The 25252-nt window shown below is 35.7% G+C and overlaps 1 protein-coding gene across 1 annotated transcript in view; it reads left to right on the top strand.

Annotated features, from left to right (window-relative positions):
* Positions 1-25252, top strand: part of MAN2A1 (mannosidase alpha class 2A member 1) — a 105266-nt gene that overhangs the window by 5173 nt on the left and 74841 nt on the right. The window contains exons 2-5 of the mRNA XM_064403057.1: positions 7070-7330; positions 14476-14620; positions 22644-22815; positions 24523-24650. Of these exons, the coding sequence (XP_064259127.1) occupies positions 7070-7330; positions 14476-14620; positions 22644-22815; positions 24523-24650 (706 nt within the window). The remainder of the gene's footprint in view (positions 1-7069; positions 7331-14475; positions 14621-22643; positions 22816-24522; positions 24651-25252) is intronic.

The following is a 25252-nucleotide window of genomic DNA, read 5'->3' as shown; positions in this document are numbered from 1 at the left end:
AGAAGTATTGGAAGCAGTCTGGTCAGGTACTTTAGGAAATGTTTGTCTGTCTAAAATGTGAATAGTGGTAATTAAGGTTGTGCATAATTTTGCAGTACTCATTTTTTGACCTCTGAGCACTGAAAAACTATGGGCACAGTGACTTACTAGCATTCATATGAGTTTTACATCAGAGGAGATTGAGAGTTGAGTGAAGAAATCCACAGAAGGAATCAATTTTTCTGTTTTTGAAACATGTTGACTTATTTAAAAGTAATCAAATTCCTATTAAAAACACTCAGTAACTTCACAATCTAAAAGCCTTTGTATGTCATTGAAATGATCTTGTGTGCAAATAATGAAAATCTAGGATTACTTCTGCTGAGTTTCTAGTACTTTGCAAAGGAGAAGCAGCTGCCTTTGTGTACATAATTACAGGTCAGTAACAATTCTTTGTTTTCCTAATGTTCACAGAGTGTATTTTTTTTTTGTTTGTTTCCACATTTTGGGTTAAGTTCTGGCTAAGCAACAGTCAAACAGAAGTTATTAGTCTCCTTCAATTACAGTCTTTAAATGTGAAATGTTGAGCAAAATGTATTTTACAGAATACATAGTCTACAAAACAGTAACTCTTAACTATTATTGTGCACATCCTTCTACTACCTAGAGTCAAACTTAATGGTATAAACTAACAGAGAGAGGTTTTCTAGTTTGTTCTTACTGAAGCTTTTCTTTGTCTAACACATTAAGTTTTGTCTTGTTTGAATGAAAATAATGATTTTTAAAATTCCTGCTCTTAATGGCAGGTAAGTTGTGCTTCACTTTTGTACAGCTAGACATTTAAATAAAGATCCAACATAGGGTGGGGAGGAGAATCAACAGATTCTCATCAACAGATGAACATAAAATGTATCAGTAACAGTAGTAGTGAATATTTTTCAGTTTAATTGACTTTAAACTGAAAATTTCTGGATCTCTTTTTCCTTGCCTTCAGGTCACTGATGATGGTGTCAAAACTAGTCCCTAACAATATGCCTTATATTTGTCTCTGTAAATGGCATGAAACATAAGTCTAGTGTAATAGTACATTAAACATTCTGTTATTGCTGTCTCTGGTGATAAAGCAAAATGTGAAAGTCTATCAGCTTCTTAAAATCTATTTGTCAGGCTGTTGCATCTTTGGATCAGAACTTTTTCATTCTCTTAAGAGAACAGACTTTGTAGTTATTTAATTCAGAAAATTTCCAGTGCCTCTGTAAAGTGAGCTTTCTTAGAATAGTACTTTAAGGGTAGGAAATTACTAACACGGTTTCTTATGTTCTTTTCATTGTCACAAATGCACATAAGCCCTCTTCATGGATCAGCAAAGCCTTCAAATCTTGATTTGTCCTTTAACTGATACATTGTATGCTTGTTTCTTGTTCTGTATCCTGCCTTGCAAAGAGAATACATGCTAAAACAGTGTACTCAAATATTAAGCTTTGATGGTACATTGGGTTACATTTTTAACTTTTACCTACTTGTTTTTTCTGTGCAGGAGGTGAACGTTTAATTGCAAATTTAGTATGTTCTGTTTGCTGTGCAGTGCTCTGAGAGTGAACAAAGAATGCCTCCTGGTGCTACCATCTTGATAAGCTGGCATCTCATCAGAGTTTATATCAAGATTTTGGCAAAGATAGCTCATGATTTCTAGAGATGTATCTGGATATAGTCACTGACAGGACTGGTGCAGAAAACTGTTAGGATGAAAATGAATCTTTGCTTCCTCACTGCTTACTGTAGTGAATGTGTATAGGCAATCACCTCAAATTACACATCCTTTGGGGAGCTCTGTCTATTGTGGTGCTCCACTTTCTTCACCACAGTTCTTTGGTACACCAGAGCCTCTTATACAGGACACTGGCAGCTACTTTGTGGTCTCCATTTTCTTCATGTGGGCGAGAAAGGGAACGGGTTCTGGCTTGTTTTGAACCCAGCACTCAGTGGTTGCTGGCTGAGTCTGGATGCAAATAACCAAATTCCAGCTAACATAACATCAGAAGTCTCTAATCTGGATTTCTCCTCTGCCTACCTGTTTCTATGTGATTTCGTCTGTGACCCTGTCATACTTGCTCTTCAATTATTTGAGCTAGATGTCTTTTTCCTGATGAAGTGATCACTAGTGGTCTGTTGAAAGCCACTGCATTTAGAGAAGGAGTGCACATTCACTCAGGAAATGAAAATTCCAACAAGCATATTTTCTGCAATGTACAATGTTTAGATAGGAGAAACTGAGCACTCTCTACTTCCTCAGAATGAAACATGTTGGACTCTCATTGTGTTACTGGGCTTCCCTCCATGTGTTGGGTGTCACTGTGCTCCTTTCTGGAGAGTCCTTGCTGCAAATCAGACTGGTGTCAGGAAGGAGCAAACAGAGGAGGAAAAGCAGAGGGCAGTGGGAAAGCAGGCTGCTCTGGAGTATTTGGGGCATGAAAACTGCTGAAGGGTTCCGAGTGACTGAAGCATAAGGAGCTATTTGTGTAGCTGATTCATGTGGTGATAGTGGCAGTTTTCTCAGGGGAGCTAACAGGTGTGGACACTTCTTGTTCCAAAAGGGTGGAAGGTGTGTGGATCTGTGTTGCCTCCACATGAGACAATTTCGTTGGTTGAGTCCAACCCAGTTTAATCACAGGGGTGATGAACAGGTGTGCTGCTCATGTGCCGACATTCTCCTACCAAAGCAGCTGTAGCTACTTTCAGTAGATGTACTGGCACTTTGCACTTCTTGTAGAAGTGCTTCCTATACTGTGAAGTAACAGAAGGATTGGCTTTATTGTTAAAAAAAAAAAAAATATTTACACATTCACCAATATATAAAGACAGAGAAAAATGAAAGAAAGAAACTTATGCCAAAGTTATTACAAACTTTTTAACTGGTTGTGTAGGCCAAGTGATCTGCATTACTTTTAGTGTCCCTATGTTAAAACAAGTATGTAGATTAACAGAGCATCTTTTAATGTTGTTCACTTGTACTAGGTTATACTTCATGTATCTCCAATTTTTGGTGCAGTTAGGCATTTCTCAAAGTCTTGGATCAAGGTTGCTTCTTTTCTGAGAACACCTGATGCTGGGAAGTCAGGTATAGTTCTGCTAACATTTATGACTAGTGTACGTACTAAAGTTTTGCTATTCAGTGTCTACAAAGCCATGCAGAACCCAACGTTTCAGACAGAATTGGTTAATGTAAAATTGGTGCATCTCCACTCAGGTTAAAAAAACTTTACAAAATCTCCCTGCTAACCTTCTGAGGTGTGGAAAAATTGAAATTTTTATTTAAAAGAATACTGTTGGAATATGGTTTTAGTAATGGCAAGGATCTCCGTGTTTTGTCTTTTAATTAGACCTGTTTAGTGTCCCCTGTAACATGGTTCTAATCTGTTTATTCTGGTGAGATAAGGTCTATTACTAGTAATTAATAAGATAAAACAGCTTTAGGGTAACTTCAGTTTGGTACTGTTTGGCCTTGATATTTGAAGACAGCTGCATTCCTTTAAAAATGTTGAAATTAAATTTATTTTCACCTGTTAAATTCATTGTTTTGAGCAGTTTGCAGTGTTTTCCATATTCAGCTCATATTTTAAAATAATTTTACTATTGAATAGGCACTGTCTGTTTAAAATTAATAAGAAGAAAAAGGTGAATGTGCAATGAAAATAGACCTACCTTTGCATAACTGGGATCCATGTGACATTTTCACCTTGAGAATGGATTCCTGATACGAATTATTTTCATACTGAATGAAGGCTGGGATCCATTTCTAGTCTGAGACACTGCTGTTTCTTAAAGTTAATTCTCATGGATCTGACATTTCACAACAAAAGACAAAACCTTTTTGATTATCTAAAAAATTTGATTTCCTGTGGTTTTAACTTGGGTATTGCATGAGGTCTTAGTTACATGTTCTAAACTGTAGCTTTTTTTATTTCATGTTTTGCATTCAAGTTGAGCTGGCACATAACATGTTTAGAAGAGAGGCTTGATATATCTTACAGTCTCCAGAAAAGAAAGCAGACTTTTCCATATTTGTGTCTTCTGTTAGGCTGCACAATGGCAGGTCTTTGTAAGGATTTCTTTCTCCAAATAACAGAAGATCTACCTCCAAAGTTAAAGTAACATACTTTAACAGACTTCTGAAAATAAGTGGACTAGGTAGGCTGAAATCTTGCAGCTTACAAATTATTGCTGGGTGTATGTAGCAACATATGAAGTTGTTGATGTTTGAAGGTCACCTGGTAACAAATTGCTATTTGTAGGCTGAGAACTTGGTTTACAAAGAAAAATATTTTGTCAAATAATAAACAGTAAACTGGTAGAATTGTTACAGATTTTTCAAGGTTTAACGTATAATAAGTTAAATGAAAGATATGTCTTAAATGTATGAAATATAATGTGACCTCCAAATTTTGTTTATATCTGTCTTCTAGAGACTGATAGTATATGCCAGTGGAAGCATCAATCAAGCACTTATTTTATGAGTTTTTTTTTTTTGGTTTGTTTGTTTGTTTGTTTTCCTCAAGACCATATAATTGGCTAGATGATATAGACCAGATTGGTGGTGTATTCTCTGACCAGGTAGTTCATAGGCTAAACAATGTGAAACTCTTTTTGTGGAAGAAGGTGTAAAATACTTCTACAGCTTACATGAATGAGAAAAAAAAATTAAACAGTTGTCTGACTTTACAGTTGTAGAGACAGTGTTGATAGTGGTGGGATAGGTGTGAGCAGTACTTTAGCTGCTTGCACGCTTTATATCTCTGAACAGTAGTCATATGCAGTGAAGCTGAGAATGATTTGTATGGATGGTAGTTGTACTGTAATTTCCTATTAATTAAAGAGCCTCTGTTGGGCAGCCTGAAAAGCCCCTATCAAGTATTGTTTTAAATATGTTATTTTTAGATTGAGTGGCATAATAGGCTATTAGGCTTCATGTAGAGAAGCCCTTCTTACTTTCAAAACATTACAGGTATTGCAAGGGAAAACACTAATTTTACATAGAAATGTGTATGCAGTATCTTTAACATAATATTTGAAAGATTTTAGTCTAGTTGTTTCTTTTGTGCCACCAGGTGGCACGGGACTACAATCTGTTTATTTTTTTTTCTTTCCAGTATTCCATCATCTACATATTGATTTCTTCTTGTTTTCAGTTCCTCAGTTTTATAAGTTTTTAGAAGTTATCTTTAAACTGTTGGGATTCTAGGATGTTGCTCCTACATCTCATTTAGCTGAATCTAGTTCTGTCATCAAAATATATTTTTGTCTTTTTTGGAAATGGTAGCTGTCTGCCTGTGTTGCATTTTAAAACCTGTTACTGTTTTCAGGATGTATCAATCTAAGAAGCAGAAATAACAAGCAGCACATCAGCACTTAACACAGCCCATAAAACACAGAGACAAACCAATAGCATTAAAAAAATACTAAAACGTATTGTCTGAAAATTACAAAGAACTTCCATAAAGGTAGAATTATAGTAATGACTGTTTAGAATCCAAAAACATGATTGGTAACTCCTGGTAAGGGATTTTTTTTTAAATTTTTTTCATTCCTGAGGACTTTGCAAAACCAAGAGAATTTGAAAGAATGTACACCTCAATTTAGAAGGAGACCTAATCTTTTACAAACTACAGTTGCTGAAAAGAAAAAGGAAAATATTTCAAGTATATTACAGTTGAAAGGGAAAAGTGTCCATGTACAGATGTTGTTTCTAATATTATGCTACAGTCCTAAGAAAATAAGGCAGTGGTGCTAGGAAAAAATCATTAAAATCATAAGTCACAGAGTAGTTGTCTGCAGAATCAATGGTATTTGTGTTGAATGTAGTGGTAAAATGTAGATGCCTGAAACTGAAGCAGGTTTTGCTGTTATGACTTGCAAAAATATCTAATCATGTGTTGTATATTTTCAGATCTGAATTCAGTTTTAATAATAGAAAGGGACTGTTTTTTTTTGTTGTTGTTCTTTTCTCACTTCTTGTTACATTTAAGTAATTCTGAGCAAATTAAGAAATTGCTGTTAACGATGATAGATATCCCTAAGGTCATATTAAATAATCTGGCCTTTTTGATTCTGTAAAAGCTAGCACATTCATGCCTGATAAAAAGCATCCCTCAAATAATTTGGTAGGAGTGGCTAGTACATGAGAGGGTGGTAGCATTTTGGGGTGTCTTGATTGGCTGTGCTACCTCCTGCATCCCAACAATACCGTGATTAGATACAGTGATTAAATTGCTTTGCAGGATCTCTCTCTTCCTTGCAAGTTGCACTGGAAGATGTGTTGACTTTTTCAATTCACACTGGTGTTGTTCTGCAGCCTTACTCTTGTGGAGCTCTCAAGAATATCTACAAAATCCTGTTGTTTGGCAATTGGAGATGACCTTCTGACTGAAAATGCCATTATTGATCTCTCTTTTACAGGATTTTCTTGATGATTGTAATGGTCCAATTATACAGATTATTCCTGTGATCAGGCTGTGAAGGGATTGCTTATGCCCATGAAGTTCTTTTGTTGGTTTCTCTCCAACTTTTGTTGAAAATCAGAAAGGTGGTATTTGTATTTTGCATGTGTAGGAATAAAACCTGAAATGTTAACAATATCCTCTTAATCCCATCATGATGTGACTGACTTGTAAAAAATAGCTTTCTGTTTGATGTTCTGATAAATGAAAATATCAGATTTTTGGAAATGAAAGATGTGAAAAAAGTTGAATTAGATATAATTGCTACTTGACACTGTGAGACTTTAAAGAGTATCTTTGTATCCCTGCCTAATTTTGTGCTGTGAATTCAAGTTCACAGAGGAAAAATGTATCATACATTTCTCTCTTTCTATTTTTGTTACTTTCTCTTGTACTGAAAAGAGGAAGTTCTGTGTTTTGCATCAATTCCTTATTAGTTTGTCTTTATATAAAATGTAAAATATATATTTCAATTTTCTCTATGATCACACACTATTGTGAATTTTTTTGTTGTTGTTGGGGTTTTTTGGGTCTATCAAGACCCAAGAATTTTTCTGAGAAATAAATAAACTTGACTTTTTTTTTCTCTCCCCCAGGGCCAGCTTTCAATATTGCAAGAAAAAATAGATCACTTAGAGCGCCTGTTGGCAGAAAATAATGAGATTATTTCAAACATACGCGATTCTGTGATCAATCTGAGTGAATCAGTAAAGGATGGACAAAAAAATCCAGAAGCTGTAAACTTTGGTCCAGGATCTGTTTCTGAGCTGTTCCCTTCTGCTTCAGTTTTGCTTGCAGTTGATTCTGAGGATTGTTTGTTTGCTTCAAAAAGTGGAAGTCACAGTTCAGGTGTACAGGTAAGCAGTATGCCTTTCTGATTCTGCTGGAGTTTCAGCTGTCACTATGTGTTTAATTCTGAAAATGTCAAGTTGCTGCAAAAATCTTGGTACTAAGACATAATAGAATTGTTGAAGTGACTGCTGTGTTTAACAGATGTTATGAAACTGTTCCTTTATATCTTTTTTAAAAAGTTCTCTGAAAATTGAGTAATGATTATGAAGAGCCAACATTTGAGAAAGCTTAAAAGTCTTTTGTAAAAAATAAAAAAAACTCATGATGATTATTGTCCCACCACTTCTTTGGAAACAATTTATTTGAGAGTTTCTTTCAGTTTCCCAAACTCTTCTAAAACCGAAAAAAAAATAAACTGGAAATAGTGGATAGGCTTGGTTTAAATAGATTTTACTTTTAGGGATGTATGTAGACAAAGGTGGATGGGGAGATAAAGAATGTTCAACGATTAGTAATTTCAAAAAAATTGTGGGTTCTGTGTACCCTTTTGAATGTCATTTCTGTATTTCAGCATTTCCTGTGTGTCTCCAGTTTGTATAGACATTTTGATCTGAAAGGAGGAACATACACCATGTTGACTGCTTGGCATAAACTGTGGAGGTTGAAGTTTTTAAAGTCAAACACTTCAAGTTTAATTTATTTGGCTTTCTGGTGATGCTTCTGAGTTCATGGACTCATATATTCAGTTTTAATGGAGTGATTCAGGAGCACTGAGAATACTCTGTGAAGTTTGTGATCTGTACTGTTTTTGTGAGTCTTGTGGGAGTATTATAAATATTCATAGTACTCTAAAGCAAAGATTAAATTTTGAAGTCCAGCTTTCTCATTTTAGAATTTGAAGTGTTTCTATTGCAGGAGAAAGACAGTGGACTTCAGACAAATAAATACACATATTAGAACAATTGTAACCTCTGATGTATCATGCTTTATACTTTTAAACTCTTCAGGGATAGGCACTACCTTAATGTCTTTTAAAGAGAAAGTAGACTTTTCAAAGGCAATGTCTGAACACCTCTTTGTGTGTCTGATATATGTTAAGACTTCTGTGCAGGGAAGTGAAACATCTGGAGCTGTGGTTACAGGCTTTCAAGTTAGTGGATTATTAACAGGTTATTCATTTTACAATCTGTTACCATGTTAGGTGATGTACTTGGTTATGTGCATTAAAAATAAGTTTTAGTAAATGAATTTTGAGATAAAACATGTCTTAAATTTTTGGGCATGTTAACCTGTTATGACTGGAAGGTAAAACATGTTTTCTAAAACTGGTCTTTGTTTTTTGCTTCACCCATGCAGAATATAAGAATATACACCTGCTATCACCCAACTACCTACTACCTATGTTATGGGAGTCTGTTGTAGCTATACTGCTTTTGGATAATTTTCTTTACTTTTATGTACATTTGCATGTACATAAGAAGCAAACACACTATTCCCCTGTTCACATTTTCCTTTCTTCCTTGTGCAGGGAGGGCTTTAATGTTCTCCATGTCATTGCATTGCACCCCCTGCTCAGCAGGTTATTCACTGCCAACATTAAGTCACTTTAATATGCTTCTGTACACAGTTAATTTCCCATCCTGTGAGTCTGAACTGCATTTTTCAGTTACGGAATCTAAGACCTTGACTTTAGCAGAATTCCTGTAGCACCATGTTAACAAGCTGATCTAAATAGTAAAACTAAAAACAGTTTTACTATTTAATACTTTACCAACCCTGATGTATTCTGCATGCTCAGTTAATTGTTTTGACACATTTTCAATAATTATTTTGAGCACTTTTTGAAAGAGATATGTATTAATTGCTGCTGTTTGTAAACGTTAACTTAAACCCACATTTTTTTACATTACTTCTCCCATGTTTGTGTCTCAGGTGGATGTATGAGGGACTAGAAAATACTAAGAGCTAATATAGGTGAGATTAAATGTTTGGATTAAAAAAACCAAACAAACACCACTTAACAGAATGAAGGCAAAAGAGTCTTCACTGAATAAATCATGGAAGTTGATTATAGTCTCCCATAATGGAGAAACCATTGTAAGAAGGTATTTGAATAAGGATTAAAAAACCTTGTGATTGCTAGATTTGCTACTCAAAGACATGTGATTTCATAAAACAGAAAAACCAAGTTGCTAACAACATGAGACCAAAGGATTCTTATATGGGACAGCTGAAGGATGTTTATTTAATGGAGGAATTATAAATCAAGAAATTGTTTACCTGCTACTTGTGCTGTTTGTAAGTTGGTAGAAAACTGTAACAATTGGAAACTGAAAATAAAGCTGACTTGAGAATGCTATAATTTAAGTCAGGTAAAAGATTAATGTGTACTTTTTCCCCAAAAGATAAATAATACAGACATGTACACACAAAAATGAAGATGACTGGATTAAATATGGATATGACCTGATGCTTTTTCAGTTTAGTAGTTCAAGAAGTGTCTGGCATTTGTGCTCAGAGGAGATGGAGTTCTCAATAGCCATCATGCTGAGCTGGAAGGTCTTTAAATAATACAATGAGGTGTCTCCTCCTCTTGTCCATTTCAGCTACTAAAGCATCTAATATCAGGCTTAGTAATATTACTCTTTTCAAAAATGAGACATGAATCACTCTTTGAAAAGGTGGTTTGAAGAGACACAATATAAGCTTTTATTTCTTCTGAGCAGTAGTTTAGTATTCACTGTGAAGATGTTATGATGTTTTCATGAGATTTATATAATTTCAGCAGTTTGAGTCCTTCAGTACAGAGAAAGGATAAGCCCATACAGAAAAAAGACAACTGATGGCCTTCCCAGTGTTTTAATAAAAAGCTTGTAGCAACATGGCTGTCTTCTGAAGCAGACACAATGAAGACAGACAGCATCCTTTTTGAATTTCTGTGTCTACTGTTTATAAAAAGTCCTTTTTTGCTATATCAGTATTTAATACTTAGATGTGAATCTAAAATATCTCCATGAAATGCTTTCTTTAACCTCTTTTGCCTTTCAGCCTGATCTGACTTTAGTTGATTTCAGTGGAAGCTTTTGATTTTTTTTCTTGTCTTTTTTTTTTTTTTTTTAAACTGCTTTTAATTAACCTTTGAATCTGAATGGTTGAGGTTGCCAGGGAACTCTGGGTGTCATCTGGTCCAATCACCTGCTAAAGCAGGGCTTCCAAGAGTCAGGTGTCATGGATCATGTCCAGGTTGCTGACTGGGCAACCTGTACTTGATTACCCTCACAGGGAAAAAGCTTTTCTAATATTCAGGAGGAGGCTTCAGTGTGTGCCCTTCACCTCTGATACTGTCTCTGGGCACCCCTGGAAAGAGACTGGCTCCACCTTCTCTGCACTCTCTGCCTTTCGTTTCCTGGGTGCTCCTTCTTGTCATTCTTGAAGACAGGAGTGATGTTGCTTTCCTTCAGTCTTTGGGCATTTCTCCTAATCACCACAATCCTTCAAAGCCTTTTAAGTTTGGCCTTGCAGTGACAAAAGCCAGCACTCATGGGTGCATCCCACCAGGGCCCATTGGCTTAGATATGTCTGATTAGTTTAGGTATTCCCTGAGCTGGCCCTGTTTCAAGAAGAGACAATTACTTCCCTGGTTATGCTGGCCTCATTGTCTCTGATACAGGCCAGGATGCCTTCGGAGAGGCACCCCAGCATGCTGATGTCCCAGGAAGGATTTTGGGGATTTCTGTGTGATTGCGCCTTGTGGGTACTTCCTTCCATATCTACAAATGTTGGAGGTGGCCCAGTTTTATTGATTTCTTATATTTTTTTGAAAATCCTTCCATGTGACATCATTCCTGACAACTGCTCCCTCACAGGGCTGCTGTTGATTCTGTCAGTCTTCTTTTATTCGTAGCCAGAAGCTCCTTAATAGTTCCGCTGTTTTCCTGGCAAAGGTACCTCTGTTGTCCTTAGCTGGATTTCTTCTCTCCCAAGCAGACACAGATCTGAAAACAGGGTCAGAGAACCCGAAACACCAACTCCGAGGCCAATTATTTATCTATACTAGCAGTGTCCTCCTCTTATACTCTTATCCCCCTCACTGGTGGATACTAGTGACCTTTTCACCTTGATTAACTGCAGAATTCTGTAGTCAAGTTTTTATGCAGTCTGTGTTGCCTCTGGCAGTATCACTGATACCCACATGGAAGTATAACAAGGGATAGTAGCCATTGATTTGGACAAGCTTCAGTAGTTCCTCTACAATACCCAGGATTTATACCTTTCCAGGGAAGCAAGCATCTCTAGATGATGGGTCAGGGACTCCAAGACCTATTTCCTGAATAGCAGTTTCTGTCTCTTGAGCTCATAGTCATATCAGCTTGGTTTGAAGTAGCTGTAAAGTTGTAGATGTCAGGGGAAAAAAAATATGAATGGTAAGACCGTAAAATTTTGCATCTTGAAGAGTGCAGAAAGTTGCTTGTTAAATTCAGACTGCATCCATAAGAAAATATTCATAGGAATGTGTGCAATTCAATTAATTACTACTTTTTAATCAAATCATATTTTCATGGTTGGAATGTCCAAAGAGTTTATCAGTATTAAGGCCATTCATTGTTAAGTGGCAAATTTATAAAGTATGCACTTACATTTTCTTCAGAACATTGTGTTGCAGAGAAAAAATTACAGTTCTTCAAACTCGGGTTTTAGAAAATAGTGTATTTAGAAATAATAAAATATTATCTATGTTATATAAAATATGTATTATTTATTATTTATCTAATATATAAATCAGCCTAATAGTGTATTTAGAATATATGCTATTAGGCTAGCCAACTTCAGCATAAATCTTATTTGGGCCCTTCAAGCTGACAGTACAGAATGAACAGATCTTCAAGTATTGCACCTGTGTTTTTCACTAATCAATATTGTCCAAAGTTCGAAGCAATCCTGGGGGACCAGTGATGTGACAAGACCATCTCGTACAGGCCATAGATGCCTGGTGTATGTGGAATCCCTCACAGGTTTTAGGTGTCTAGGGCATGCTGCAGGACCAGTGAGGCCCTGCTAGATGTAGGATTGCTGAGTTGCATTCCGTTCTTACATTACTTAATTTCCTTTATACCTTAAGCTAAAGGCCTGTAGTGGATTGACCTTTTCTGGCTGTCAGATTCCAACCCATCCAAGGTCAACCCACTGCTCTTCCTTATTCTTGAGGATTAAGAGATAGCGAATGGTATGCCCAAAACTTGGATTGAACATTGCCAGAGTGAAACAACTGTGGGGATTCTTTTGTTGTTCTTGTGAGGTGAAAGGGCAAGGAATGCAGATTTACCTTGTATGTGGGTGTATGTAAAAAACTTCTCAGGATTTTTATGTCACTTTGATTTTAGTATAGGAAATGTTGGGGATTTTTTGTTAATGTAGATGAAGTTTGTGAAGACTGTATGATTAATATATATTTTATTGACTGTTCTTAAGTAAGTATTTCACAGAGGTGAGGGTGGAATGCTCTGGGAGGAGATGTCCAGGTGTTGGCAGTGAGGGTCTCCAGTACCTGTGAGGAGAGGCCAGTCCTGCCCCGTGCCAGACACAGCTCCAGACCCACCACAGGATACAGTCTCCATCAGCAAAGCATGTCAGTACCTCTGGCAGAATGGGTTTTAAGAAAGGGTAAAATGCTGCCTGACAGTCTAAAGGCCAAAAATGGGGGACAGACCATCCTGTGAACACCATGGTCCTTGATGAAGGAAGCAGAGAAGGCATTCTAGTCACTGGAGCAGTTTGGGAAGACCATAGTGGAGAAAGAGTCTCCCTGAAACCTGATCTTGCCAGAATAGGTGGATATTTTCAGGAGAAACTGAAGCCTGTGGGGGATCCTCACTGGAGGAGTTCCTGACGTGCTGTGTCTTGTGGCTCCCATGCTGGAGAAGGCAAAACATGTGAGAAGGAGAGAACGACAGAGAGGAAACATTATGGACTTATCTCTCACTATCCAACTGTATTTTAAAAGGCAACGGATTAATTTAATGTTCCCAAAGTCAGGTCTGTTTTTCCTGTAATGAAAATTGGTAAGTGATCTCCCTGTTTTTATCTTCATCCATCAGATTTTATATTTCTCCCCATGATGAGGAAAAATGAGAGATCAGCTGGGTAGAGGCCAAAGTCAACTATTGCAAAGCCTTAATTTCTTTAGGCTTTGCAATTTAGGCCTTGCAAATTTCTTAATATTTGTTTCAGATGTCTGTAGTTTTTTAAAGTTTTTCTAGCAGGACAGAAAGCACCTTACCACTGGGAAGGTTTAACTGTTGTGGTGTTGAAGTAGTGAATGACTGCTGGTCCTTTGTTCGTGTAGATGAACTGGTTTTTGTAGAAAGTTTGTCAGGTGTACAGTTGTATTCTAACATGGGTTTGGAACTGATTAAAGTTTAGTTATTAAACTAGAGTGTCAGGAATTGATTGTCTGATGTCAATTCATGTTTGTATGTTATCTTCTTTCTTAAAAGCAAACCAGAGCCTTACAAAAAAAATTTCTTGGATCTCATATTAGTAGACTCTCTTTGAAGCTGTATGGTGTTCCCTAAGTTTCATAGGAACTTGTTACATTAATTCTAGAGTTGCTTTATTTATCTGTAACCTTTTTATTTGCATGGACAAGTGAAATATATCCTTACTTGTACAATTAATGTACTGGGGAACAGGAAACGTACAAGAAGCTTTGTTATAGCAGTTGGCTGTAGTTATCAACATTTTTGTTGATAGCTTCTGTCAGTGTCTTTTTGTGATTTTGATGTTTGCCTCTATCTCTCTCATGGTGTCATTCCTTCTTGCTCAGTTTATTTCCTTTGTTTCCTGCATTCCTGTGTTTACTGTACTGTGTTATTCTGTATAATCCTCTTCATACTCCCCTCCCCAATACCATTGTGAGCTGCTGCCATAATTTTTGTGACTTAAGGCTCTTAATCCTACTGTTTATCTAATCAATGTCAGTTTTCTCAGAACAGAGCCTTCCAAATGCTCCTCTCCTGGCAGCTGTGTCTTGGGTGTCCTAGCGTGATTTGAAACTTGCTCTCATTTGTCAGTTTTCTATTCCTTTGGCACATCATCCTTCCCTCTGTAATGAACAAGCTGTTCCATTTTAGGTGAAAACAGCTTTGTTTTTTAATAGCAGAACTGTTTCTGTTAATTCATGTTTTATATTCCTTTAATTTTTCTTTTTTAGATGCTGGATGTCTACGACATTCTTCCTTTTGATAATCCAGATGGTGGCGTTTGGAAACAAGGATTTGATATCACATACAATGAAAATGAATGGGACAGCGAACCACTTCAAGTTTTTGTTGTGCCTCACTCACATAATGATCCAGGTATTATGTTAACTGAATTGATTTGAGTATCTAGAGACTTTTGAATTAGGAAATGCATTGCCATTTCTGTTAAGATTTGGGGTTTTTTTTGAAGCCTACCAGTTAATATGTTAGACTCAAGTCTAGCAAGGCAGTGAAACAGTTGTATGATTTAAATGTCATTGACTTCCAATGACAACTGCTATGATACAAGTTGTATGTCTACTGAATTTATTAATTGGAGCAGAACTTCAGTGTTGATATTGAAAAGTGTGAATTTCTGGTAACACATTCAGTTTATACATTGCTGCATTAAATACCATCAATTCTTATTTTGATTTTCTGGACTGTCGTAGATATTTAGTCCTCAGCCTGTGCTAAAAAAATGTGCTTTTAGAAGATGTGACAATGGCAAATCTGAATTTTTTGACACTTTCTTCACTTTTTTTTTGTGCACACCCCCAACCTATATTGGGATAGTGAAAAGTCTAGAGTTAAACAGAAATCTAGGTATATCTATGTAATTTCATTTCCACCCAAGTACGTTTACAGTGTAATAAACAAAATGGAGAAGTGTTCCTTTATTTTGGAATGACTTCTTGGTAAAATTTACCAAGAAGTAAATTATACTGCTACACTGTGGTCCTGATACATGTATACTGACCATGAGATGTGGTAGCGCTGGTTATTGTCACAGAAAGCCACAATTTAAGTGATATTAAATTTTACTACTGTATACCTCTCTAAACTCAAATTTGTTGTATAAAGTACTGTGGATCTGAGTGAAGGTTTAAACATAAATGTCTTTTATTTGCATGTATATAGCTTTTTCAAAGAAAATGAATGCTGGAATGTGGAATTACGATATTACTGTGCAGTTATGACAGGTAAATTTATGTAGTATGGATATGGTAGAAATATTCAGAGCAAATAATCACAGTATAGACCTAGCTCTGCCTATTTATTGAACTATCTTTGTACTTGTGTCCGTTTATTTCCTCTCTGGTTGTAGTTCTCCTAAAAACTTCCCTTGAAACAAGCAGCTTTGGGAATCAAAGCAATCCTAAGGCAATATACAGAAGTTCTCGTTCTCTTGGGTCTACTAGAATGGTCTGTGGAGTTTATCTGTCTCCCTTTTTTCTGTTGAAGCTGTTGGGATCACATCCTAGCTGGTACAGGACAGTTCACTAGAGGCCATTGGCCTGGTGTCACATCTGCCCTCCTGGAATGTCTTTACCTGAATTGAAAAAAAACCTTGTGCACAGTGTAGGCTGAGGTAACTTTCAGGCACATGAAGTTTAGGAGCTGCAGGGAAATCTCCTGAGGTAACCTGTGAAGAGATTTGGTAATACTTCACCAGTGTCTATTCAAGTAATGAGGTAATTTTACTGCCGGTTCTAGTGATTTCAATATATGTGAAAGATATTTACCAAGAAATGGGGTCAGTAAAGGTATAACTATATTAGCTGAAGAAGCTTCAAATTCTCATTAGATTTTATGTTTTCCCATCTGAAGCTACTTCCTCTTTCACTTTTCATATAACCAGTTATACTACTGAGAATGTGTAGCTCAAAGGCAAAGAAAGGGCCTTGAAATAACTTTGTCTAGGGGGTGGCATCCCTGTCCATAGTGTGGGGCTAGAAATTGCATGGTCCTTTCCATGCAAGTCAGTCTGTGCATCTGTGAAACGCAATCAGTAGGGATGATGGTGGGTTTAAGTTCCACCTTCTTTTTTGGAGGATGACTGAATGTGCCAATGCTCTGAAACACTTTGTGATGCTAAAACTGGGTTAACTGCTTCTGTGTGAATTTAACTGTGACCTGCAAACTTGGGATCTTTGTGCTTCTCTCTGCAGTAGCTAAAGTGTTTCCCTTTTGGGAAATGGGTTGAGAGTGGGTCTCCTTCAGAGTTTTGATCAGTGGTGGCACAATTGCTTTAGTTGCTGGCAGTTGATAAAGATTTGAGCACCTCAGTAGCATGTCTTAAACCATGGAGAGAAGTTTGGTTGTTGTGTGAGATTATAGCTATCATAGATAGGTGGCAATTCTATCAGGAGCAGATTAAGGAGCAAGCTATAACCTACTGTGCTGGCAGAGCTCTTATGTTGGCTCTCACTGCTTCATCTGTGGTGTTTTGTGGCTGCCTGAAGTGCAGGAGGCAGCTGAAATGCAAAGGGAAGAACTTAGATCAGGGCTGGCAAGATTGTCAGCCAGCACAGATGGACTTGAAAGATGAATATTGTATATTACTGGAGGGAGGAAAAGACACCTCTAGACACCTCATCTATTGATCTGTAGTAATTTTGGTAATGGCTACTCATTAAATTATTTAAGAATTGAGACTTGTGAGCTTTCTAAAATATGTGTGTACCTGTATCTCACTGCTGAATGTGGCGATTACAGACCTAGTTTAAGTGGCTTTTAAGGGGAATTGAAAGTGACTGAAGTTGATTTTTCTCTTGCTTCTCAACCCACATGCAAGTGTATGGGCACAAAGGTCAGAACTAAACACTGCTTTTTAACACTTCATCAATTATCTATGACATTGGTAATTTTGCTTTACTACTACTCACATTAATCACCTTTTATTATTTAAGACAGTCTCAATTTCTCAGGAGGAAATCTATATAGAACTAAGTCAGTGTTAAGATATAAGTAAACTTAACCATAAAATTTGATACTGTTAATACATCATGGAGTTTCATGTATGCTTTCTGTTGACCAGGTCTGGATATGTTTTTCTGATGACTTCTTCACCAGAACAGAGATTGCTTAAACTGTTGTCTGATTCACCAAAATACAAGAAATGGGCAGCTCACAAGTTTTTCGTGATATGCTGAATGAGGGAAATTAGAGCTTTATTCCTGGCTTATTTTTCAGTATTTCTGTGTTTGCAGAAGAGGTGCAGTTCCTTTGGAAATCAACAGGACTGTTACAGGAAGGACACTTTTAACTGCTCATCAGCAGAAATTTCCTTTCCATCTTAACTATGATGGCAACAGATTTGATATGTACAAAGGCAAAAATAGATCTTGCATAGGACTTAAAATGTAAGAAGTCTAATTATAATTTTGGTAGTACCTCATAGATCATGGCAGATTTAACTTTTTGGGAAATGTGCAGTCATTCAATTTTTTCGTTAAGCTTATGAAATTAAGCCTGGTAAGTCAAGTCATTCTTGTTTTACCTTGAGCAGAGATGTTTTACAAGTTAAGGTATGCTGTTGGAAAAATAAATACACTGTCTTACTTTTTTAATTTCAGAGTACTTCCATCTACCTAAATTACTTTATTTTGGTACATATTTTGCGGGGACAAGAAGCTCATCTATCTAATTCCTTTTGAATCAGAATGAATGCTCTAACACAAGAATGTTTCAGGAGACTTTCTTTCTTGGATTTGACTATGTGAAATAGAGAAATGAGAAAAAATCTTATACAGCTTTTAGTTTTAATTTGAAATTGCCTTGCCATCAGGTTTCTCAAGTTTTATTTCACAGTCTTGGCTGTGAGTCATTCATCTTTGTTGAAAAGATACTTTTTGTTGAAATTAGCACTGAAGCATTGTGTCAGAAACATTCGTAAAATATTAACTTGTATGTCAGTTCTGTATTTTACATCATAGAATGATGCAGTACTTCTAAATTAAAAAAAATTATGTCTGTATTGTCTACTTTAAAATAAGGGACTTTTTAAAGTGCTGAATCTACAAAGGAACTAATGCCAAATTATTTTCATGGGTAATCATAGTTAAAATATAAGTTAAAACTTAGCTTTCAGTTTTATTTCTGGCATTTGCCTTATTGTTATTGCCTAAGTGTGATCAATTAAACACACATGCACACCGTGCTTAAGTTCTTTAGAGCTCTTCTTTTAGAGGTAAGAAGTCATGGCTACATGTCCTTTTGTTTGTTTGTGGTTTTTGTTTGTTTGTTTGTTTGTTTTGGCTTTTTTTTTTTATGAAAACCTTTTACTTTTTTTATTAAAAACTTGTGGAGCTTGAATGTAATTAAGAACAAGGATATCCTCACAGTTTATGACATCTTTTTTTTACTTATTTTTTCAGCTATCAAAAAAGTTACTTAACTGTGTCTTCTTACAGGAGGTAGTTAGTTAAGATTCAAGCATAAATGTAAAAAAAAAAGAAAAAAATTACTGATAATTTTTACTAACTTGGGTGTACATTTTAAAGACCAGGATGTGGTGTTCCACTAATATATTTGCAAAGAGAACGCTTTTATTTTCTGGAAAGCTGTACAGTGCTTGCTGAAATTTATTGGTTTTATTTAATACTGACATAAAATAAATAAATTACACAAATTTCTTGTGTTGCAGGAAGTGTCACTGATGGGTGAATTTTAGAATCAGTGAAATTAATCATGATCTCCTGAAAAGTAAATCAGAGATGCAAACTTCTATCAAAAATGCATTAGTTTAATAGGTACTGGCATAACAATTCAGAAATTCATTAGATGATCTGCCTCTTATTAAAACAGACTTCATCAGAAACAAGAATTTTTTAAAGGCACATTTCCTCTTAAACATTGGAGGGTGACTTGTGGAAGTAAGCAATTGAAAAGCCCATTTTGTTTTATTTCAACAGTTATTTTAAACCAAAAGACAAAAATGCAAATGTAAAAAACCACCCCAGGAGTCTTGCAGGTATATGTAAGCAGTACCTAAATACTTTTGCTATGGATTTGTGATCCCTGTCATGATCAAATTGTTAAGTGTCCTTGCTTAATAAAGTTACTTTTTGAATAACGCTAATTTGGCAGCTTCTGTTCTGATTTTGTCCTGAAAGTTTCCCTTTATCTCTACATCTGTGTTAACCATGCTAAGACACAAGACTACCTTTCGCTAGTGCAAGGAGCTGATAGAGCTTCAAGAAAGAATTTGAACTTGAAAGTGTAGAGGGGAATAGTGGCAAATCAGTTAATGAAATGTTTCAGGATTTTTTGCAGAGCAATGAGTTGTGTTGATATTCAAATATGATGCATGGAGTCTGCTGTCAAACCAAGTAAATTTACATTACAGTGTGGGAAAAAATTGATTAAACAAACAGCTGCATAACGATGATAAATCTCATGGAGGTGGGGGGAGCCAGCAAGTTTCCAGACTTTTGAGGACAAGTGTGAGAGAGGGGATCAAAAGGCAAGCAGCTCAGCAGTGTGCACCCTCTGTTATCAAATAGGCTGGCAGAAAATGAAAGTATCTAGCAAAGTCCTCAATATGTATTAAGTCAAGCATAGCATAATAATATGAAAGACGGTACTGTTTTTTCTCTTGTTTACAGGGTTGTTAAACATTGGAATGGTGGAGTCACCATCCCTGGAGGTGTTAAAAGAAAAACTGCATGTGGCACTCAGTGTCATGGTATGATTTATAAGGTGGTGGTTAGTCAGAGGTTGGACTCAATAATCTCAGATGTCTTTTACTACCTCAGTGATTCTGTGATCTTGTGTGTTTTATGTTGACAAAGGGCTTTATGTACATTTAAACCACCAAGCATTATTTTGCTGTTAATAGCATATTTAGTCTTGGTAATTGCAACTTTAAACTATTGCAATTTTTCCATGTGTAAACTATCCTTGTATTGAAAGTTTCCTATTCAGAATGCACTGGTAAACCTTTTCAATCAGCCTAGGAACAAATCCTTAGTTTGTGGATAAGCACAAAATGAACTTGAGTTGAAGATTCTTATCTTGTATTAGGGACTGAAATGTGAAATAATCCTCTAGCTAGCAATGGTACGTTGATTTATCCATTATTTTGTTTAGCTTTTGGTTTTTTAAAAAATATTTTAATTTTTAAAAAATATTTTAATTTAATTTATTAATTTCCGTGCAAAATTGAAAAGTCTCTGTAAGTCATGGGGTTTAGAGCAGCACACTTTAGGAAGGATGTGACGGCACTGGGATGTACCCAGAGGAGGCCAGTGGAGCTGGTAGAAGGGCTGTCCAGTAAGGGGCAGCTAAGGAGCTGGAGTTTGTACGTTTTGGAGAAAAGGAGGCTGAGGGGCGAGCTCACTGCTCTCTGCAGCTTCATGGGGATGTTGTTTCAGAGGCAGTTGGATAATGCTCTTAACAACATTTTTATTTTTGGTCAATTCAGAAATGGTCAGGCTGTTGGACTAGATTATCATTATAGGCCCTTTTCTATGCAGAATGTTTTGTTCAATTCATAAATAACTAGATGTACTGTAATTGCATTTTAGAGGGCTTTCAGTTGGCTTTCAGCTAAATCTGTGAATACTTGTAAAAATTTCCTAGGCCTCTCTGGACTGTATTCAGTTGAGTGTGTTAACCATGTAAAAATCTTCCTTAGCTTAATAAACTAAGTATGTTAAAACAGTAATTTCATTATAACACTGTTCTTCCTACATCATACTGTATTCTTTTGTCAGCTACTTTGACACTTAAATCAGTGTTTTAGTTAGGCTGGTGTATTAATGTTTTTAAGAATGTTCAGAAGAGTAATTTAATATAAATTTGCTGTTATTGCTGCAATATTAAAATATTTTAAAATAGTTTATTATGATAATATTTTTCTATACAGGAAAATCATAGCATGGTTTTAATTTATTCTCCTTTAGTTGTGCTCTAGGATGATTCTGCCTCTTGCAGAAGAAATTTCTAGTATAAAGCTATAAACTGGTGACTTAATAAATGTGGATAGTTTTAATGTAATTATCAGTAAAATATTCCCTTAATTTATTGAAAAGTAAATGAGAATTGAGAAAGAATAATTTGCTATATGATCTCAATTCTTTGAGTGGAAGCATCTATTAAAAAAAACCAACCCAGACTGAAGTGGGAAGAGGTCAGAAAGAAGTCTGATTACAAATTCAGATTATTCATCGCATTTTTTCAGCCTTTAAACTATTGCATAGCAATAATTTACTGTCAACTGTTTTTTTTTTGTATTAAGCTATTTCCATTCCTCTAAAGAAAGTATGTTTTAATTTTGTGCTTTAAGCCCTCATATTAACTACCTTGACAAAATTTTCCCCCTTTAAGACAGATTAGACCCTGCTTGTCTATCTGTACAGAAACTTGTATCAAAGGTGATGAGTCCTCTAGATGCTAAACATCTGTAAAAAAACCCATTTTTGAGAACTTCAGAACTTTTCCTCTGGAGTGTTGGTTTTATTTCTTTTTTGCAAATTAAAGGCAGCATTTCTAAGAAGAATGTTTGGGTTTTTGTATCCCTAAAAGAAAGTATAATATATCCTTTCTGAGTCAATAGTCAGACTTTATTTAATGAAAAAGTTTTTTAAAACTAAATTTGAGAATTATTTTTTTAGTAGTAAAAGTTTCTGCACTTATGTAATTTCCTTGAAACAATATAATGTCATTGCATAACAGCCTAATCCTGTATCCTGTGAGTAGACTGGCACTGTCAGAAAGATAGTGGCTCAGCAGCGCTGAGTTAGTAAATCTGAGTAGAATTACTAGTGTAATATTTGTCTGGAGTGCTGTCTTCACATAATGTGGAAGCTTTCACAAAATCTTAAAATGGGGATATGTGACAAAAGCTGGTAGGAGTAGGAATGTGACATTTTAGAGCAAGTTGTAAGTAACAGACTTAATTTTTTCAGCTGCAGTTACAGAAGAAAGATGCATATACTCTCTAATGCAAGGTATTATGAAGTGGTTAAAAAATTTAATGTAAGCATGTAAAATCTGAAAATGTGGTTAAAATTTTTTTTCCTTTGCATCCCACTGAAGCATAATTTTTTGAGTCCATGTATTCTGTTGATGAAATTTTCTAATATACAAAGCATAGAAAAGCTAGAAAAGTCTAATAATTTCCATATGTTTATACAATTAGGAAATAAAATGTGTAATATTTGTAAAAAGAAACTCCTTGGAAATTTAGCACTTCAAGCTGTCTATGAAACGTGAAGCTTTTTATGAACAAAGAAGCTTTTTTTTAGCTTTTTCTGGGAAGTGAGAAGGAGCCAGTTCTCTAAGGGACTATTCTCTAAAGAGACTAAGAAGCCTCTTCTCTAAACAGGCTTCATTTATATTTTCTTTTTCCTAGGTTGGCTGAAGACTTTTGATGATTACTTCAGAGATCAGACACAGCATATTTTAAATAACATGGTTATAAAACTGCAAGAAGACAACCGAAGAAAATTTATATGGTCTGAAATTTCCTACTTTTCAAAATGGTGGGATGGAATAGACAGCCAAAAAAAAGATGCTGTTAAGAGGTTTGAGTACTGAACTTTTCTTCTGTGTATCTTGTTTTGAGATTTTGTGTATTTGACTACACTGTAAACTTGAGATTTCACTTGTGATGAGGAATTGCTAGAAAAACCAACTAACTGCCTCAGTTCTGATTTTTGGGCATGGTTGGGTTTTCTCCCATTTGCAAAATGGGAATCTGCTCAGGGAAATGAAGACAAATTACTGAGTTGCCTAAAAATTTAACTAAAAGTTCCCATGTACAACCATGAACATTCATTGAAATTGTAAGGGAGTAGCAAATATAATCTTTATTTGAAATCGCGCTCAGGAATTTGCAATAAAATAAATACATCTTTCATACTAGTTATTTCTACATGGTATTTTTTCCTTGTTATAACACACATGAAGATTTTATGTGATTTTTATTTGAATTGAAATTTGTGAGTTTCTTTGGTGTTTAAGTACAAAGAGTTTTATGAACATGCATCTGCTTTAATTGTAAAGTGGTATGTACTCTACACCCTTACTCTTCTTAGTCATTTTTGAAATCACAAGTCAAAATGGAATATAGAAGTAAAATGCCTAGTTTGCCTAGGCATTGGGACAAGAAGCAGGCTGCTTGGATAAACTTGTAGTATGGATCTGGTTTGTAGTTTTCAAAAACTGGGGACTTTTTTTCTTATTTTTACTTGACAGTTCTTAGCTCATCCTTGTGATAGCCTCCTTCTTATGCCCCTCTTTGAGATGCATGTGTTGCAGTATGTATTTAAATCCGTGAGACCTTCACAGGCTCAAAGGTTAGGTAATGGTGGAAATTTCGTGATCTAGGCAAAAAAGCTGCTTATTAAAAAAAGTTATGTGCAGTGGGTGAGTGTTATAGCACAGCTGTGGTTTTTTTGACATAAAAATATCTCTTGGAACACATTAAACAGTAAATGACAGTCACTAGGGAACTACGTCCTCTCTTCAGATGAGTCAGATATTGGTTAAGCTGCACTTGAGTCTGGAGAAGACTTGGAGAAGATGCACTTAAATTTTTGTTGCATGATTTTCATTACTCGTATGGGTACCGTCTGTGATGGGACTAAGTTTTTATGAGTTCACTGTAGGTTTTTTCTTGAATTCATTAAACAATTCTACGCTGGTGAACAGTGTAAGTGCTGAAACTGTAGGGACAGCCTGGTGCTGGGAGTGTGATCTTTATGTTCACTGACAATGGAGAGACTGGGTTGTCCTGTGACCTGTTTCAAGACAGCATTTTGATGAGTGAGATGTTCTGAAACGTTTATAAATACAATAAACTTCCAAGATCTATCAGCTCTCTAAAACTCTAAAAAGAATATTAGATCAAAGGTGGGGAGATATTTCAAGCAGTGCTTGAAATGTGCAGTATCTAAGCAGCTCAGTTAGCCTTCAATGCTGTGTTACATTTTTTTTTTATTTTTGTAATCTGTGCAGGAAACAGCTTTCTTCCTGATTTTTAAAAAATCTAATATAGCACATGCAGTAGAACTGGTTTTCTTTGCACAAGGACATGAAATACTTCACTGTTCAGCAGTTAATTTTTATTCCTGTTTGATTAAAGAAATGTAGCCTAGTGATGGAAATAGCAAAAACGATTTAGATTTTGGAATCGTGTTGCTGATGATTGCCTGTTGAGTATACAGAAATTGATTTTATAAGTGTGTTTTCATATGAAAGATTCTGAATATGATTTTTGTATTTTTCAGGTTAATAAAAGATGGACAATTTGAAATTGTAACAGGAGGATGGGTCATGCCTGATGAAGCTTCTTCTCATTATTTTGCTTTAATTGACCAGCTGATAGAAGGACACCAGTGGCTAGAAAAGAACCTTGGTATGTACATGAATCTAAAATTTAACTATGTTAATGCAAGAAGTCAGAAAAATTTTGTTAAATTTCTGAGGTCTTTAGAAGGCTCTTTTTTCTCAGCTTTCCTGAATCATTAAACCAGACCACTTACAGGAAGCTGTTGGATCATGTCTGGTATTTGCTGTTCATGTTTGCAGATAAAAGTTCCTGGATTAAGTGTATTTGACCAATTTTTTGCCACAGCATTTTGTCTTGATCAATATAAGACCTGCATATAGTATTGTCATAATCAAATACTAAACACTAAACAATGCTAAATTTTAGTCCCCTTGGCTGGTCAAAACAGCCCTTAATTGCCTTTTCTGTCTTTTGAATATCATGACAAAATTCTTAAAACTACTTAAAAATTAATACTGCTTTTATGTGTTTGGATCTATTCTGCCTGCTCTGTGTTTATTAGATTCTCTTCTGTAAGGCTTTAAAAATATTAAATGTAGCAGCAGTATTAGTAGTAGTTATAAAGCCTAACCCATAGTAATGTTAGGATTGAGGAATTACTGACTGCAGTTACATTGGCTGAACTGTTTTGCTGCCTTTGGGATGTTCTTTTGTTTAGTTCCACAAGA

The sequence above is a fragment of the Passer domesticus genome, chromosome Z (assembly GCF_036417665.1).
Source record: "Passer domesticus isolate bPasDom1 chromosome Z, bPasDom1.hap1, whole genome shotgun sequence".
Classification (NCBI taxonomy): domain Eukaryota; kingdom Metazoa; phylum Chordata; class Aves; order Passeriformes; family Passeridae; genus Passer; species Passer domesticus.
The sequence above is the reverse complement of the archived record's forward strand: the minus strand, read 5'-3'. Positions and strand labels throughout refer to the sequence as shown.